Raw genomic sequence first — 16,996 nt, forward strand, 5'->3', positions numbered from 1 at the left:
CTAGTATGCATTAGATCTGGGGAATAGAAATTTGTCTACCAGCAAACTAACAATGATTGGTAATAATATGTTAAGAAGTTCTTAATTGAGAATTCTGTTTTTAAAAGAAACTGGTTATGTCTCACTATTCGAGATACCCAGGATTGAGATCCAGGAGAGGCTCAGCCCTGACATGTGTTTATACGATTCCTTCCCAGAGTATCTGACAATCCAAAGCTGGGGATGTTACGTGAGGGTTTGAAGCTTTTCATCAGCCACTTCCTGCTAAAGAACGCACAGGCCCACAGAAGCGCCGACCAAGCCAACGTGCTGCGAGAGAGAGCTGACCTTGTGACAAAGTGTCTGCAAGGAAAAGCTTCCCTGAGAATGTAGTCAGGGAAGGAAGGAAGGCAGGTGGCCCTTTGACCGTAAAATGTCCTTGGTAAACCCAAAGCTTTATTCTGTTGCCTGCGTGTGAACGTTTGGTAGAGCTATATCATTGTCTATCATTGTATTATATTTTGAGATAATTTTTTGATCTAAGGTTTTATTGTTTGTATTTAAAGCCATTTTCAAATAACTATATCTTTGGGGGTGAGAGGAGAAGGAGGGAGGGAAAAGGGGGTTCAGGCGTACTGGACAGGGTTCTCTAAGCAGTGAGGCTGGTGTGTGTGATTGTCTTAAAATTGTTTAATAGGTATGGCCGAGCGTGACGGCTCACGCCTGTAATCCCAGCACTTTGCGAGGCCAAGGCGGGTGGATCACTTGAGGCCAGGTATTTGAAACCAGCCTGGGCAAAACCCGGTCTCTACTAGAAATACAAAAATGAGCCAGGCATGATGGCACATGCTGGTGATACAGTTTCTGAGGTGGCTGAGGCACAAGAATTGCTTGAATCCTGGAGGTAGAGACTGCGGTGAGCCAAGATTGTACCACTGTACTCCAACCTGGGCTGGACAGTGAGACTGTCAAAAAAAAATAGATAAAATAGGCCACTAGAGGGTGCAGTTATGAAGAAATTGATGAGGTTTTTAGCTTTTTAAAATAATTGGTTAAAAGTTCAAAAACCATCAGTTAAATGTGATTCTTCTTTTGAGACGGAGTCTTGCTCTGTCGCCCAGGCTGGAGTGCAGTGTGGTGTAATCTTGACTCACTGCACCCTCCGTCTCCCGGGTTCAAGCGATTCTCCTGCCTCAGCCTCCCTAATAGGTGGGGCTACAGGCGTGTGCCACCACGCCTGGCTAGTTTTTGTATTTTAGTAGAGACGAGGTTTCACCATGTTGGCCAGGTTGGTCTTGAACTCTTGACCTCAGGTGATCCACCCGCCTCGGCCTCCCAAAGTGCTGGGATTACAGGCGTGAGCCGCTGCGCCCAGCTTCAATGTGATTCTTGATACTGTTTTAAGTATTTGGGATGCAGTTGAACTTTGGCAAAGTCAGTCAACTTAAGCCCTGTGGATATGGCCTTATGTAGACTACAGTGCAGACAGGTGCTTTTCATCATTCATGTGACATTCCCACACAGTTGAGGGTATTCATCTCACCAATTCCAAATTGTAAATATTCCTAAGCAACTCTGAGGTCACCAAACAGTAGTTATTTGACTGTTAATAGGTGCTACTTGCTTGCAAGGATTTGGAGATGTAAACATGAAGAAAATACAATTACTGCCTGCAAAGAATTAACATTTATCTAGTGAGAGGAACAAACACACCCCATTCACTAAGTGTGGAAAACTGATTTTGGGAGGAAGCAGAAACGTCCCTAGATACTAGCACGTATTACAGATACCCAAATGTTTATTGTTTTGCTTTTCTTTCTCAAATGCTGCAGACTCAATTTACATTTTACCTTTGATTGTTGAAAAAAGTCACTAAGATGTGAATACAGAATAGACATTGAGAGGTTGTATAAACTCATCTGTCCAGCAGTCACTGTCCTCCTCAGAGTGGTCCTGTTGGGCAGATGGGCACAGGTGCTGGTGATGTCACTCCTGTGCAAAACACCCCCTTTGTGGCACTTTCAGATATTATGTATTTATTTTTTAAGAGAGAGACAGGCTTACTCTGTCACCCAGGCCGGAGTGCAGTGGCATGATCATAGTTACTGTAGCAAATTCCTGGACTGAAGCAATCCTTTTGCCTCAGCCTCACGGATAGCTAGGACCACAAGCAGTAGAGACCAGATAGCCCTGTGTTATACAGGCTGGGCTTGAACTCCCGGCCTCAAGTGATCCTCTTGCCTTGGCCTCCCAAACACAGGGATTATAGGTGTGAGCCTCCGTGCCTGGCCTCAGATTTTATTTATCTGTGCCCTGTAGCAGTTTGTGTTTGGAAATTGTGATGTGAAGTCATCAGTGTCTGTGCATATCCCTAAACTAATGGTTTAAGCTTTGAAGCGTGTGCAAGCAACATGAACAACTGAATACAGAAAGTAACTCAAAGCAGCACAGAGACTGTGTCGTCCCTACAGACTTCCTAGCCCTGCATTTAGCAACATCATTCCACCCGAGGCCAGATTCAAACCCTATGTCTTCTGGCAGGTTCTGAATTTAGAGGACAAATAAAGTGACAGGTACTAAGAGAAGAGTGAATTAAGTGAAAATCTTCCCTTTGTTAAGGAGCTTTTTAACAAGAGTGTCTTTGCTGGGTGGTGATTGGGGTATAACAGATCAGTTCTACTGGACGTGTAGCTTGATAGTGAAATAAGGAGCTTGGGCTAAGGAAAAATCAACACACTGCTTCCTTCCTCAAGAAGGTCTTACTATGAAGAAAAAAATGTCAGTTGAACTACATTGTGCTTTACACCACTGTTGATTTGCATTCTGATGCAAGCCCCCGGCCTCACAGACCAAGAGGATCCCTGGCCGCCTGTGAATGGCCCACATTTGAGTAGCACTAACGTAAGTGATGTGAGTAGGAATTAATTATGGGTGCAGCTACTAGGATTGGGAAAAACTATCACGACAGTGGCACCGCCTGATTTCATTATGTGCCACACGCAGTAACCCTTGTTTGAGGTAGAGAATTGAAGCTGATTTTTCTGCAGAACATGAATTTCTATAAACAATCCCATTTTTATATTGTCTTTTATTATTAAAACAAAAATACCTATCTTTGCTATACAGTATATTTATGACTTAAATTATCAGCTACGGTTTGCATTTAGTATATGGCAGATTACCTGTAAGTCTGTACATTTTAACAACATATGGGGCTGGGCACAGTGGCTCGCACCTGTAATCCCAGCACTTTGGGAGGTTTGGGCGGGCAGATCACTTGAGATCAGGAGTTCGAGACCAGCCTGGCCAACATGGCAAAACCCCATCTCTACTAAAAATATAAAAATTCATTGGGCATGATGGCAGGCACCTGTAATCCCAGCTACTCAGGAGGCTGAGGCAGGAGAATCACTTAAACCTGGGAGGCGGAGGTTGCAGTGAGATCTCTGCTCACTGCACTCCAGCCTAGGTAACAAGAGTGAAACTCTCTCAAAAAAACAACAAAAAAACCAATATATATGGGCTGTTAGTAATTATAATTTAGTATAAATAGTAAATAAGTACATCTTGACTAAAAGCTAGGAATTCAGAATTGCTTTTAAATATATAGGGGTTTTTTAGAAATGTATTACAGTGCAATTGAAAATACACTTAAAATACTGCAGGATGCCTAGTGCTCAGTGTTACGTATGAACTTGTGGACTTTGCAGTGCAGGTTCAGAACTGCTAATGTATAGAATGACTAAACAGCTGTCTTAGGGAATCTCATTTTTAGAGGTGTAAGGAACAAACTTTAAAGTATTGAAATGTGTAAATAAAATGTATTTTTTATATTTTGTTTAGAGTAACAGTGAATGTTTATTTTGAAAGACCAGCTTGGCCGGGCATGGTGGCTCACATCTGTCATCCCAGCACTTAGGGAGGCCGAGGCGTGTGGATCATCTGAGGTCAGGAGTTCGGGACCAGCCTGGCCAACATGGCGAAAACCCTGTCTCTACCAAAAATACGAAAATTAGCCAGGCATAGTGGCAGGCGCCTGTAATCCCAGCTACTGGGGAGGCTGAGGCAGGAGAATTGCCTGAACCCAGCACGGGGAGGTTGCAGTGAGCTGAGATTACGTCACTGCACTCCAGCCTGGGCAAAAGAACAAGCCTCCGTCTCAAAGAAAAAAAAAAGCTTTGGTGGTATACTGAGGTCTGTACCTGTTCTTTACCTTTTAAAGAAGGCTTCTTAGCTCTATGATTTAGGAAGAAAGATTCATTCTCTGCAGCCCCAGAGAGACAGAAAGCCCAGGAGGTGGAATGTTAGCCACTGGAGAACTTGGGGGGATTATGTGGGTGAAGTGTGTTCTTGTAACTTTTCTGTAAGTGTATAATTGTTTCAAAATAGATTTTTTGAAAGCATTCGTAATTCAGAACACATTCTCTAAAGATCTAAAATATACTATTCTTTTACAGAAATAATTAAGCAAACTGATTGGAATCACCTTTGCTTCCTTCGTAAAAAATTGCCTAGGCCTTAGCGTAAATCTGCCAAGATTTACCTTAACTTTGGGGGGGTTGGTTTCCTTCAGCTTGGTCAGGTGCCTGCCTCAGCTCCCTGTCGCACTGCCCGCGTTGGCAGGGAGGGAGGGAGAGCTGGAGAATGGAAGGAGGGAAGGTCCTGTCATTGGCCGTGCTCAGGGGCTTCAGTATCAGGAACTGCACTGATGGGCCTGGTGTCAGTGGGTGTCCAAATTGTCCAGACACCTACATCCCTTCGGGGTCGAATGGAGTGTATAGGAGTGAGCCAGAAGATGCCAGCACCCTCCCCCTCTCCCCGCTGTGGCAGGCATCCCAAGGGCCAGGTCAGGAGTGCATTCATTCTCTCTTTTTTTTTTTGAGACGGAGTCTCACTCTGTTGCCCAGGCTGGAGTGCAGTGGTGTGGTCTCGGCTCACTGCAAGCTCCACCTCCCAGCTTCAAGTGATTCTTCTGCCTCAGCCTCCTGAGTAGCTGGGATGACTGGCACATGCCTCCACACCTGGCTCATTTTTGTGTTTTTAGTAGAGACGGGGTTTCACCATGTTGGTAGGCTGGTCTCAAACTCCTGACCTTGTGATCCACCTGCCTTGGCCTCCCAAAGTGTTGGGATTACAGGCGTGAACCACGGCGCCTGGCTCATTCATTCTCTTGTAGGTAGCTGGGCCCAGATTTTCTTTTCTGAACCACTTGTAAGTTGCATCATCAAATCCCTTCACGCCTAAATGCTTTTGTATGTCTTTCCTAAGAACAAGAACATTTACTTCTGTAATCACAGTATAATTATCAAAGTAAGGAATTCACAGTGATAGAATACTAACAGAATGTCCCTTGAGTTTTCTTGCTGCCTCTCAAGGGACATTCTGTTAGTATTCTAAGACCAGCTTCTAAGCTGGTCCATGCTTTGTAGTAGCTTACCAGAACTTACTCATCCTGCATAACTGAAACTTTGTACCCGTGACCATCACCTCCCATTCGCCTCTCCCCCATAGCGCCCGGCAACCATCCTCCTCCTTTCTGCTTCTATGAGTTTGACTGTTTTAGATTTCACTGTGAAATCATACGGTATTTGTCTTTCTGTGCCTAGATATCTTAACAATGTCCTCCAGTTTATTTCATGCCATTACAAATGACAGGATTTCCTTCCTTCTTAAGACTGTATATAGTACTCCATTGTATACATAGACCACATTCTCTTTTTCTTTTTCTTTTTGAAAAGGAGTCTCACTGTGTCTCCCTTGCTGGAGTGCAGTGGCGCGATCTCAGCTCACTGCAACTTCTGCCTCCTGGATTCAAGTGATTCTCTGGCCTCAGCTTCCCGAGTAGCTGAGATTACAGGCGTGCGCCACCATGCCTGACTAAGTTTTGTATTTTTAGTACAGACAGGGTTTCACCATGTTGGGCAGGCTGGTCTCAAACTCCTGACCTCAGGTAATCTGCCTGCCTCAGCCTCCCAAAGTGCTGGGATTACAAGCGTGAGCCACTGCACCCGGCCCCGTATACCACATTTTCTTTATCCATTAGGTTGATGCTGTATCTTGGCTATTGCGACTAGTGCTGAAATGAATACGGGAGTGTGGATGTCTCTTTGAAATGGTGACTTAGTTCTTTTAGGTGTATACCCAGTTGTGGGATTACTGGATCATATGGAAGTTCTATTTTTAATTTTTTGAGGAGCTTCCCAATTGCTTTCCATAATGGCTGTGCCAATTTACATTTTTGCACCAACTGCATGTAAGGAAAAAGGTATGGGTTCCCTTTTCTCCGCGCCTTTGCCAACACTTACCTTTTGTGGTTTTGGTAATAGCCATTCTAACAGATGCAAGGTGATGTTCATTGTGGTTTTGATTTTCATTTCCCTGATGATTGGTGATGTTGAACATCTTGTGTAACTGTTGGGCGTTTGTATGCTTGCTTTGGAGAAATGTTTATATGCATCCTTTGCCCAATTTTTATCAGGTTTTTGATGTGGTTTTGTTATTTGTGGGTTTTTGGTTTTGCTATTCAGTTGTATGCATGTATTTTGGATAATGACCTGTCATTAGATCTGTGGTTTGCGACTATTTTCTCCCACTTTATAGGCTGTCTTTTCTTTTTTGTTTTTCTTCTCCTGTGCAGAAACTTTTGAGTTGGATGTAATCCCATTTGTTTAGTTTTGCTTGTGTTGCCTGTGCTTTTGGGTTCACATCCAAAAAGTTATTTCCTAGACCAACGTTGAGGAACTTTTTTCCTACATTATGTGATTTCAGGTCTTAAAAGATTTAAGCCTTTGATCCATTTGAGTTGATTTTTGTATACGGTGTAAGATGACCATCCAGTTCCATTCTTTTGCATTGGAGATCCATTTTTCCCAGCACCGTTTATTGAAAACATTATCCTTTCCTCATTGTGTATTCTTGGTGCCCTTGCCAAATATTAGTTGACTGTGTATGCGGGGTTTATTTCTGGGCTGTATTCTGTTCCCCTGGTCTATGGATCTGTTTTTATGCCAGTACCAGACTGCTTTGATGACTATAGCTTTGTAATATATAGTCACATGTCACATAATGACATTTTGGTCAATGAAAGACTATATATACAACAGTGGATGCATAAGATAATGGAGCTGAAAAAATCCCTTTTCTGTGTTTAGACACCCAAATATCACTGTGTTGTAAGTGCTTAGAATATTCAATACAGTAACATGCTGTATGGGTTTGTAGCCCAGGAGCAGTAGGCTATGCCATACAGCCAAAGTGTGTAGCAGGCTATACCATCTTGTGTAAGTGCACTCTGTGATGTTTGAACAATGATGAAATTGCCTAACAACACATATCTCAGAATGTATCGCTGTCATTAGCGACATGTGACTGTAGTTGTTTTGTTTTGTTTTGGTATTTTTGAGACAGTCTCACTCTGTCAGCCAGGCTGGAGTATAACGGTGCAATTTGGGCTCACTGCAACCTCCATCTCCCTGGTTCAAGTGATTCTCATAACTCAGCCTCCCAAGTAGCTGGGATTACGGGTGCCTGCCACCATGCCCAGCTAATTTTTGTATTTTTAGTAGAGATCGTGTTTCTCTACATTGGCCAGGCTAGTCTCAAACTCCTGGCCTCAACTGATTCACCCACCTCAGCCTCCCAAAGTGCTGGGATTACAGGCATGAGCCGCCACGCCAGGCTGACTGTAGTTTGAAATCAAGAAGTGTGATGCCTTCAGCTTTGTTCTTTCTCAAGATTGCTTTGGCTCTTTGGGGTCTTTTGTAGTTCCATTTGAATTTTAGAGTTGTTTTTTCTTTTATTTATTATTATTATTATTATTTTTGAGACAGAGTCTTGTTCTCTGTTGCCAGGCTGGAGTGCAGTGGCACGACCTCGGCTCACTGCAACCTCCACCTCCCAGGTTCAAGTGATTCTCCTGCCTCAGCCTCCCGAGTAGCTGGGACTACAGGCAAGTGCCATAACACCCTGCTAATTTTTGTATTTTCAGTAGAGTCAAGGTTTCACCATGTTGGCCAGGCTGATCTCGATCTCTTGACCTCATGATCTGCCCACCTTGGCCTCCCAAAGTGCTAGGATTACAGGTGTGAGCCACTGTGCCCGGCCTGTTTTTTCTATACACGTGAAAAACGCCGTTTATAGAGATTGCATTGAATCTCTAGATCACGGAGTAGTATGGACATTTTAACAATGTTAATTATCCCAATCCATAAGCATATGATATCTTTTCATTTATTTGTGCCTACTTTAGTTTCTTTTTTTTTTTTTTTTTTTTTGAGATGGAGTCTCGCTCTGTCACCTAGGCTGGAGTGCAGTGGTGTAATCTCGGCTCACTGCAAGCTCCCCCTCCTGGGTTCACGCCATTCTCCTGCCTCAGCCTCCTGAGTAGCTGAGACTACAGGCGCCTGCCACCACACCCGGCTAATTTTTTGTATTTTTAGTAGAGATGGGGTTTTACCGTGTCAGCTAGGATGGTCTCGATCTCGTGACCTCATGATCCGCCTGCCTCGGCCTCCCAAAGTGCTGGGATTACAGGCGTGAGCCACCGCGTCTGGCCTTTAGTTTCTTTAATCAATGTTTCATATAGTTGTTAGTACATAGATCTTTCACCTCCGTTAAATTTTTTTTTTTTTTTTTTTTTGAGACGGAGTCTCGCTCTGTCACCCAGGCTGAAGTGCAATGGTGCGATCTCAGCTCACTGCATGCTCCACCTCCTGGGTTCATGCCATTCTCCTGCCTCAGCCTCCTGCGTAGCTGGGACTATAGGTGTCCACCACCATGCCTGGCTAATTTTTTGTATTTTTAGTAGAGACGGGGTTTCACCATGTTAGCCAGGATGGTCTTGATCTCCTGACCTCATGATCCGCCTGCCTCAGCCTCCCAAAGGGCTGCGATTACATGTGTGAGCCACCATGTCTGGCCTCACCCCAGTTAAATTTATACTTAAGTATTTTGTTCTTTTTGACGCTATTGTAAATTTGTTTTCTTCTCTTTTGGATAGTTTGTTGTTAGTGTTTAGAGACACAACTGATTTTTGTATCCTCAACTGTACTAAATTTGTTTATTAGCTCTAGCAAGTTTTTATGGAGTCTTTAGGGTTTTCTAGACATACGATCGTGTCATCTGCAAACAGAGAATTTCTTCCTTTCCTATTTGGATTTTTTTTTTTCTTACCTAATTGCTTTGGCTAGGATTTGTTGGTTTTCTGTCTGGATGATCTGTCTGTTATTGAAAATGGATAATCAGGTCCCCTACTATTATTGCACTGCTGTCTGTTTCTTCCCTCTTTTCTGTTAGTATTTGCTTTATGTTTAGGTGCTCTAATATTGAATGGATATATGTTTGTAATTGTTATATGCTCGTGATGAATTAACCCCTTTATCATTATATAGTGACATTCCTTTTTGTGAGATGGAGTCTCACTCTGCCACCCATGCTGGAGTGCAGTGTGTGATCTCATCTCACTGCAACCTCCGTCTCCAAGGTTCAAGTGATTCTCCTGCCTCAGCCTCCCGAGTAGCTGGGATTACAGGCATGTGCCACCATGCCACTACTAAAACTACAAAATTATCCAGGCGTGGTGGCACACACCTGTAATCCCAGCTACTCGGGAGGCTGAGGCAGGAGAATCACTTGAACCTGGGAGGTGGAGGTTGCAGTGAGCCGAGATTGTGCCACTGCACTCTAGCCTGGGCAACAAAGTGAGACTCTGTCTAAAAAAAAGAAAAATATATATTTCTTATTCATTAAGTAGAAGTGGATCATCATAAATGTCATCATCCTCATCATCCTCACGTTGAGTAGTCTGAGGAGAGGTTGTCTTGTGGTATCAGGGATGGCAGAGGCAGAAGAAAATTAGCTTATAAATAGACCCACAAAGTTCAAACCCTCATTGTTCAAAGGTCAACTGTATAAGCTCATAACTTGAATTGCCTATACTTTTACCTCTCCACCCCCACATGCATTTTATATTATTGATGTCACAATTTACGTTTCTGTGTGTGTCTATCCATTAACAACTTATTGTAGCTACAGCTGTTTTTGATACTTTTGTCTTTTAACTTTTATACTAGAGTTAAAAGTGACTTACACACAATCATTAAATATTAGAGAATTCTGAATTTGACCATATACTTACCTTTATCAATCAATTTTATGCCTTCATATGTTTTTATGTTGAACATTAATATCTTTTTGTTTCAAACTGAAGAACCCCTGTTAGCCCTTCTTGTAAAGACAGGTCTACTGGTGATGAACTCCCTTAGCTTTTGTTTGTGTTGGGAAGTTTTGATCTCCCCTTCATCACTGAGGGACACCTTTGCCAGGATACTATTCTTGGTTGGCAGGGGTTTCTTTTGCTTTCGGCACTCTAAATATATCCCCCTCTCTCCAGGCCTTCAAGGTTTCTGCTGAGAAATCTGCTGATAGCCTTATGCAGGGATAAGGGGGGATTTTTTGGAAAGAGTTGCTTTTCTCTTGCTGCTTTCAAAATTATCTCTAGCTTAGACTTTTAGCAGTTTCATGATAATGTGTCTTGGTGAAGACTTCTTTATGCTCAATTTATTTGGGGTTCTTTGGGCTTCATGGATCTGGATGTTCATTTTCCTCTCTAGTTTTGGGAAGTTTCCTGTCATTTTTTTTATTGAGGTTTTTGCCCCTTTCCCTTTCTCTGCTTCATCTGGGACTCCCAGAATACATATATTGTTTTGCTTGATGATGTTCCCAATTCCCATAGGCTTTCTTCACTCTTTTTCATTCTTTTTATCTTTTTGTTACTTTGCCTGGATAATTTCAAATGATCTATCTTTGAGTTCATATTTTTAAAAATCAGGGCCTTACTCTGTCACTCATGCTGGAGTGCAGTGGCACGATCAGGGATCACTGCACCCTTGACCTCCCAGGTTCAAATGATTCTCTCACCTCAGCCTCCCACATAGCTGGGAATACAAGCTGTGCCACCATGCCCAGCTAATTTTTTTACTTTTTGTAGCAACAGGGTTTTGCCGTGTTGCCCAGGCTGGTCTCAAATTTCTGAAATCAAGTGATCCTCCCACCTTGGCCCCCCAAAGTGCTGAGATTATAGGCATGAGCCACCACCCCTGGCCGAGTTCATTAATTACTTTTTCCACTTTATCATGTCTGCTATTGAAGCTCTCTATTGAATTTTTCAGGTCAGACATTGTATTCTTCAGCTCCAGAATTTCTGTTTGGTCCTCTTTTATAGTCTCTACCTCTTTATAACTTTGCATTTTGTTCACGTATCGTTTTCCTGGATTTCATTTAGTTGTCTATCTGTGTTCTCTTGAAGGTCACTGAGCTTCTTTAAGATGATTACTTTCAGCCAGGCATGGTGGCTTGTACTTGTAATCCCAGCACTTTGGGAGGCCAAGGCAGGAGGATTGCTTGAGGCCAGGAGTTTGAAACCAGCCTAGGCAACATAGTGAGATTCGTCTCTACCAAAAAAAAAAAAAAAAAAATTAAAGATGATTATTTTTGAATCCTTTGTCAGAGAGTTTGTAAGTCCCCTTTTTCTTTTTTCTTTTTTTTGACAGTAGCTGGTATATTACAGGCATGCACCACCACGCCCGGCTAATTTTTGTATTTTTTGTAGAGACAGAGTTTCACCATGTTGGTCGGGCTAGCGTCAAACTCCTGACCTCGTGATCTGCCCGCCTCGGCCTCCCGAAGTACTGGGATTACCATGAGCCACTGAGCCTGACCAGTAAGTCCTCATTTCTTCAGGGTCAACTATTGGAGCTTTATTTTGTTGCTTTAAAGGTGTCATATTTCCTTGATTCTTTGTATATATATATTTTTGAAGACTTGCACTGCTATCCTCACATTTGAAGAAGCAGTCACCTCCTTTAGTCTTACATAATTGTTTCTTATTTAAAAATGTTTAATGTTTTATTTTTTTAAGAGATGGGATCTCACTATGTTGCCCAGGGTGGTCTCAAACTCCTGGCCTCAAGTGATCCTCCCACCTCAGCCTCCCAAAGTGCTGGGATTACAGGTGTAAGCCACCATGCTGCGCTCTCCCCTAGTCTTTGTTGACTGACCTTGGGAGAGAAAGACCTTCATCAGTTATCCTAGCTAAGGATTTGAGAGGTCTCTCAGATCTTTTCTGTAGATGCACCCACTCTACTCCTGTTGTTCCCTCTTAGGGAGAGATGTCTTAGGTTGTAAGCTTCTGTCAGTCCTCCAAAGCCAGTTCTATGCTGAACACCTTCCATTTCCCCTAGTGTAGTGCACTGAAGAATTCAAGGTTGGGCACCTTCTCCCAGTGGAGCAGAGTCAAGCTAGATGCTCAGATGTGCATCTGCTGTTGAGATCTGTGTACTGTTTGGGAGGAGGGTGCATGAGACACCATACGCTGAGGGGTACGTGGGGTGCTGGGGGCAGGGATCAGTTGGTTGGGGGGCCCACAGGCAAGTCGTTCTGTGGGTTCCCAGTCGGGCCTCCTGGTGGAGTGTTGGCTGGTTAGTGGGATCCCTGGCTGGTTGTTGTTTGCTGGGCATGTCCTTCCCTTCTAGCAGTACCCAGATGACTCAGCCATGCTGATTCCTCAGTGTTCTGGGGAGAGACACAGGTGGGCTACCGGGCAGCATCCTGTAAGGTTGGGGAAGCTGGTGCTCACTTAGTGCTCAGTTTCCCTGTGAGAGAAACCACAGGCCCAGGGGGCTTCATTGGAGGAGGACTGGCACAGGTAAAGTGAACCTTCTTAGCCTCTTCAGTGTGCTCGCTTTGCCCTGCGGGGTGCTAGAACCTCTCTGTGTTTCTGTGTGGGCATGAGGGCTGGAACCTCCTATTCTGTCATCTTCCTGGCCTCTTCCTACAAGTATTTTTATGCTCAAATTGCCCCCAATTTGGCCAGTGGGAGGGCCTTCAGGCTGGCTCCTCTAGCCCTCTCACATGTCCCCAATGTTGTTCAGCATTTCCTTATTTTCTGGCACTAGATTTTCTAAGGCTCACCCTGCACTCTCTCTGCCCTTACCTGGAAAGAGTCATTTCTCCAAGAGCTCTGTTCCCTTTGAATAGAGAATGGTATTTAAAAACCAAGAAATGGATTTTAGGTGTGCCAGTTGTTTCTGGGGTGCCATAGCTTCTAGGGCCCTTCGGTGGACTAGAGCTGGGAAGGAAACTGTGTATCATATATAATACATCTACACATACAGACTGTGTGTGTATCATATATAATACATATGTACATATAAACTGTGTGTATCATATACATCTGTACATATAAACTGAATCATATAATATACCTGCACATATACACTATCATATGTAAGAAATACATCTGCACATATAAACTGTGTGTATCATATATAATACATCTGCACACATGTTCCTCTATGTATTAAAAACCAAATTCTTGCAGACCACCCCCATTCTCATGCAGCATTTAGGGCTGTGGCTAGCCTTTCCCAGGTTTAAGAAACCTGTCTTTCAGCATGATAAACACATGTACTTATTTGCTCAGTCCTGTAATATGCAGAAAGTAGTTTTAGAATTGCCAAAACCATACAACTGGGAAAAATCAGCATGATTACTTCAACATGTGTTTGTAGCTCCTTATGTCCTGGCGCTGGACATGGAGGGAAAGCACGGACTGTTCCAAGTTTCATTTTTCCCCTTCTCTGAAATGCAGAGGGCGTTGTTTCTGTTTGTATTTCATTTGGGTCCCCCTCTAGCCTTATTCATAAATTTGTAAATTATCTTTAACAATCTTTAACAATCTGTTATATTTATGATATTTTACTGCGTGCTTCCTGTGAAAATGTTTCCTTCTGACACGATCCAGAACAACTAGGCTTTTAAATTCCAAATATTCCTGTTTCACAATAAGCCAGATGAGTTCCTCTGTTGTGCCACAGCTTTGGGAATGTGGTTTATTACCAATGGAAGTGGCTGCGTGGCTTGTTACGGTTTTACTTACACGTGAGTAACAACCAGAGCCCTTCTGTGTCAGGTGCCGCTGATCAAGGCTGGCTCATGGGGACCTCACTGTCCAGAACGGGTGTTTCCCACAGCCCGGCCCAGCTGTCTACCACTTCTGCCCATTTCAGAGGGGCTTTGCTGAGATTAAGTGGGGTGAAGCGCTCTGAGAACCTCAGTCCTAAAGAATAGCAGTTATACTGGTTTTTGTATTATATTTACATATTCTTCTTGTTAATATACTGGTTTTAATGTTCACTGTTCTCTTGTTTAATTTTGTCTTAAAAATTTTTTTTGTTAAGATAGATCATTTGAATAGTGGCACCCAGAGGGGCCGGGGTCTCATAAAGCTGGTCAGACGCCCCCTCTGGATTGGGGTGTAGGAAGCAGCTGTGCAGCCGGGTCCCAGGTAGGGAGGCATGGTGTGAAGGCTGTGAGCAGGAGCCCTGGGGCGGAGGGCCAGGAGAAGGCTGGATACAGGTCCATCGGTGGCAGCTGGGTGGGCAGAGCAGAGAGGCTGCATCTGCACGATGGCAGGGCCCTGGTGTGGGAGCAGCAGATGGGGCTCCCGGGTGCGGTGCCTCCTTCCCACATCCCTGCTGCTCCTGCATCTGCTGCTGGAGACGACCACGACGTACTCGGACCCCGTCACCGGAGAGCTCCAGATGTGGTGAGGGCTGCACGTTAGCTGCATAGGCACATCTGGAAGGTGAGACAGACCTGCCCACCATCTCCATGCCTGGCCCATGGTTGTAGGCATGCAGGGCCCCTCTGTGGCAGGTGTGGGCTGCACCAGCTACCTGGAGAGGCATTGGGGGGCGGGGCCTCACTTGACGGGCAGATTCTCCCAGCCAGTCCAGGCCCAGCGGCTGGAGCATCCCATCCAGCAAATTGTCCTGCAAGTTGCCCTGGAGACCCAGTGTCTGTCATCATGTCTCACTGCCCTGCCAAATGCCTCTGCGGCGATAATGAGAGCGGCTCTGCCTTCTGCACTGAATGCCGACAGGTGGCCAGAGCATGACACTGGGGTTATGCAGTGCCCTGGTTGATATTCTAGTTCACCAGGAAGCTTCTGGAATGATTTTTTTTTTCTTTCTTTCTTTCTTCCTTTTTTTTTTTTTTTTTTTTGAGACAGAGTCTCTCTGTGTCACCCAGGCTGGAGTACAATGGAGCAATCTTGGTTCACACAACCTCTGTCTCCTGGGTTCAAGAGATTCTCCTGCCTGAGCCTCCTGAGTAGTTGGGACTACAGGTGCCTGCCACTATCACTGGGTTAAGTTTTATATTTTTAGTAGAGATGGGGTTTCACCATGTTGCCTGGGCTGGTCTCAAACTCGTGACCTCAGGTGATCTGCCCACCTCGGCCTCCCAAAGTGCTAGGATTACAGGCGTGAGCCACCACGCCCAGCCAATTTTCTTTTGCTTCACTTTTGCTCGGGTTGCCCCATCTTTATTGTCAAGTCCTGTTAGGAGGAACAACATCAAAAAGAGAGCTTTCATGGCAGAAAGATTTCTGTGGGTTGAGCTACAGTGTTAGCTGTGTGTCAGGATTCAGCTGACATCTTTCTCTGGAGTCTCACCCTTTCTGTAATTCACTTTTGACTGTAATAAATGTTGTGCAGGCCGGGCACGGTGGCTCATGCCTGTAATCCCAGCATTTTCGGAGGCCGAAGCAGGTGGACCACGAGGTCAGGAGCTTGAGGTCATCCTGGCTAACACAGTGAAACCCCGTCTCTACTGAAAATACAAAAAATTAGCCGGGCGTGGTGGCACCTGCCTGTGGTCCCAGCTATTTGGGAGGCTGAGGCACAAGAATCCCTGGAACCCAGGAGGCGGAGCTTGCAGTGAGCCAAGATCACACCACTGCACTCCAGCCTGGGTGACAGAGCGAGACTCCGTCTCAAAAAAAAAAAAAAGAAAAAACTGTTGTGCAGTGAATGTGTGGGTGCGGCCTCTGAGTTACATCAGCTCAAGGCCTCTTTTAAGGAGGACCCAAATAGGAGTGGGGATTGGTTTATTTGACTGGGAACCCACTCAGGGCCACCATGGAGTGAAGCTCTGAACAGGTGTGTAGACGCCCTGCCTGAAGAGTTGAGAAGCCCCACAGTGCAAGTGTGCAGAACTCAGGCTCCTCCTGCTGGAGCAGAGACAGAGCAATAGGGAAAGGCTTTTCCAGCGGCGGGGTCATCGGGACTGGCTCTTCTGGGAGGAGTTGAGGGCACACGCTGGGCAAAGCTGACCTCTGTGCGGATCGCCTGGGATGGCGCCTCCAGTGGCCTCACGATAAAGCACCTCGGAGGCAGGAGATGAACTTGAGACCTGACGGTGAAGGAGTGAGGAGTGAAGTCCTCTTCTCAACAGAAGGCAGCCATCAAAGAGTTTACATAATCAAAACTGTGTTGTCAAAACACTGCTGGACAGAGATGGTGGCTGGGCCGGCACTTGGGAATGTTGGTGACAAGAGGTCAGTTCGGTGGCTCTTGGACCTCCCAGGCCAGGAGGGAAGCACCCAGGCCAAGGTGGCAGCCTGAGAATAGAGATTTCAAGAGACGCTTCTAATGAACGCTCATCGGAATGTTTATTGTATTATTATTTTATTTTATTGTTGGGACTGGATTGACTTCACTAATCAGAAGTTTGAGGGCAAAGATAAAATAAATCTCAAATAATCACCTTGCATTTCTGATCAGAGTTAAATGAGTGTTTTACATCCTGGTTGTATGAGCTTGCTTTTCCACAAATAAGAGTGGAAATTCTATTTTATTATTATTTTGTATTATTGTTTTTTGTATTATATTATTTTATTTATTTATTTATTTATTTTTATTGGGACGGAGTCTTGCTCTGTGGCCCAGGCTGGAATGGAGTGGCGCAATCTCTGCTCACTGCCACCTCTGCCTCCCGGGTTCAAGCAATTCTTCTGCCTCAGCCTCCCGAGTAGCTGGGATTACAGGCACGCACCACCACGCCAGGCTAATTTTTGTATTTTTAGTAGAGACGGAGTTTCACCCTATTGGTCAGGCTGGTCTCGAACTCCTGGTCTCAAGTGATCCACCGCCTCAGCCTCCCAAAGTGCTGGGAT

At 44.7% G+C, this 16,996-nt stretch overlaps 1 protein-coding gene across 3 annotated transcripts in view; it reads left to right on the top strand.

Moving 5' to 3' along the window:
* The window catches only part of NOM1 (nucleolar protein with MIF4G domain 1), a 36,279-nt gene extending 21,243 nt beyond the window's left edge, over positions 1 to 15,036 (top strand). The window contains exons 11-12 of one of the 3 annotated variants that reach the window (XM_023225396.2): positions 198 to 421; positions 11,588 to 15,036. In XM_023225396.2, the coding sequence (XP_023081164.2) occupies positions 198 to 372 (175 nt within the window). In that variant the 3' untranslated portion in view covers positions 373 to 421; positions 11,588 to 15,036. Of the gene's footprint in view, positions 1 to 197; positions 3,818 to 11,587 lie in introns of those variants that run through there. The other 2 variants (XM_023225397.2, XM_023225395.3) reach the window with 2 other exon arrangements.
* The last annotated feature ends 1,960 nt before the right edge of the window (positions 15,037 to 16,996 follow it).

The sequence above is a fragment of the Piliocolobus tephrosceles genome, chromosome 8 (genome assembly GCF_002776525.5).
Source record: "Piliocolobus tephrosceles isolate RC106 chromosome 8, ASM277652v3, whole genome shotgun sequence".
Classification (NCBI taxonomy): Eukaryota; Metazoa; Chordata; class Mammalia; order Primates; family Cercopithecidae; genus Piliocolobus; species Piliocolobus tephrosceles.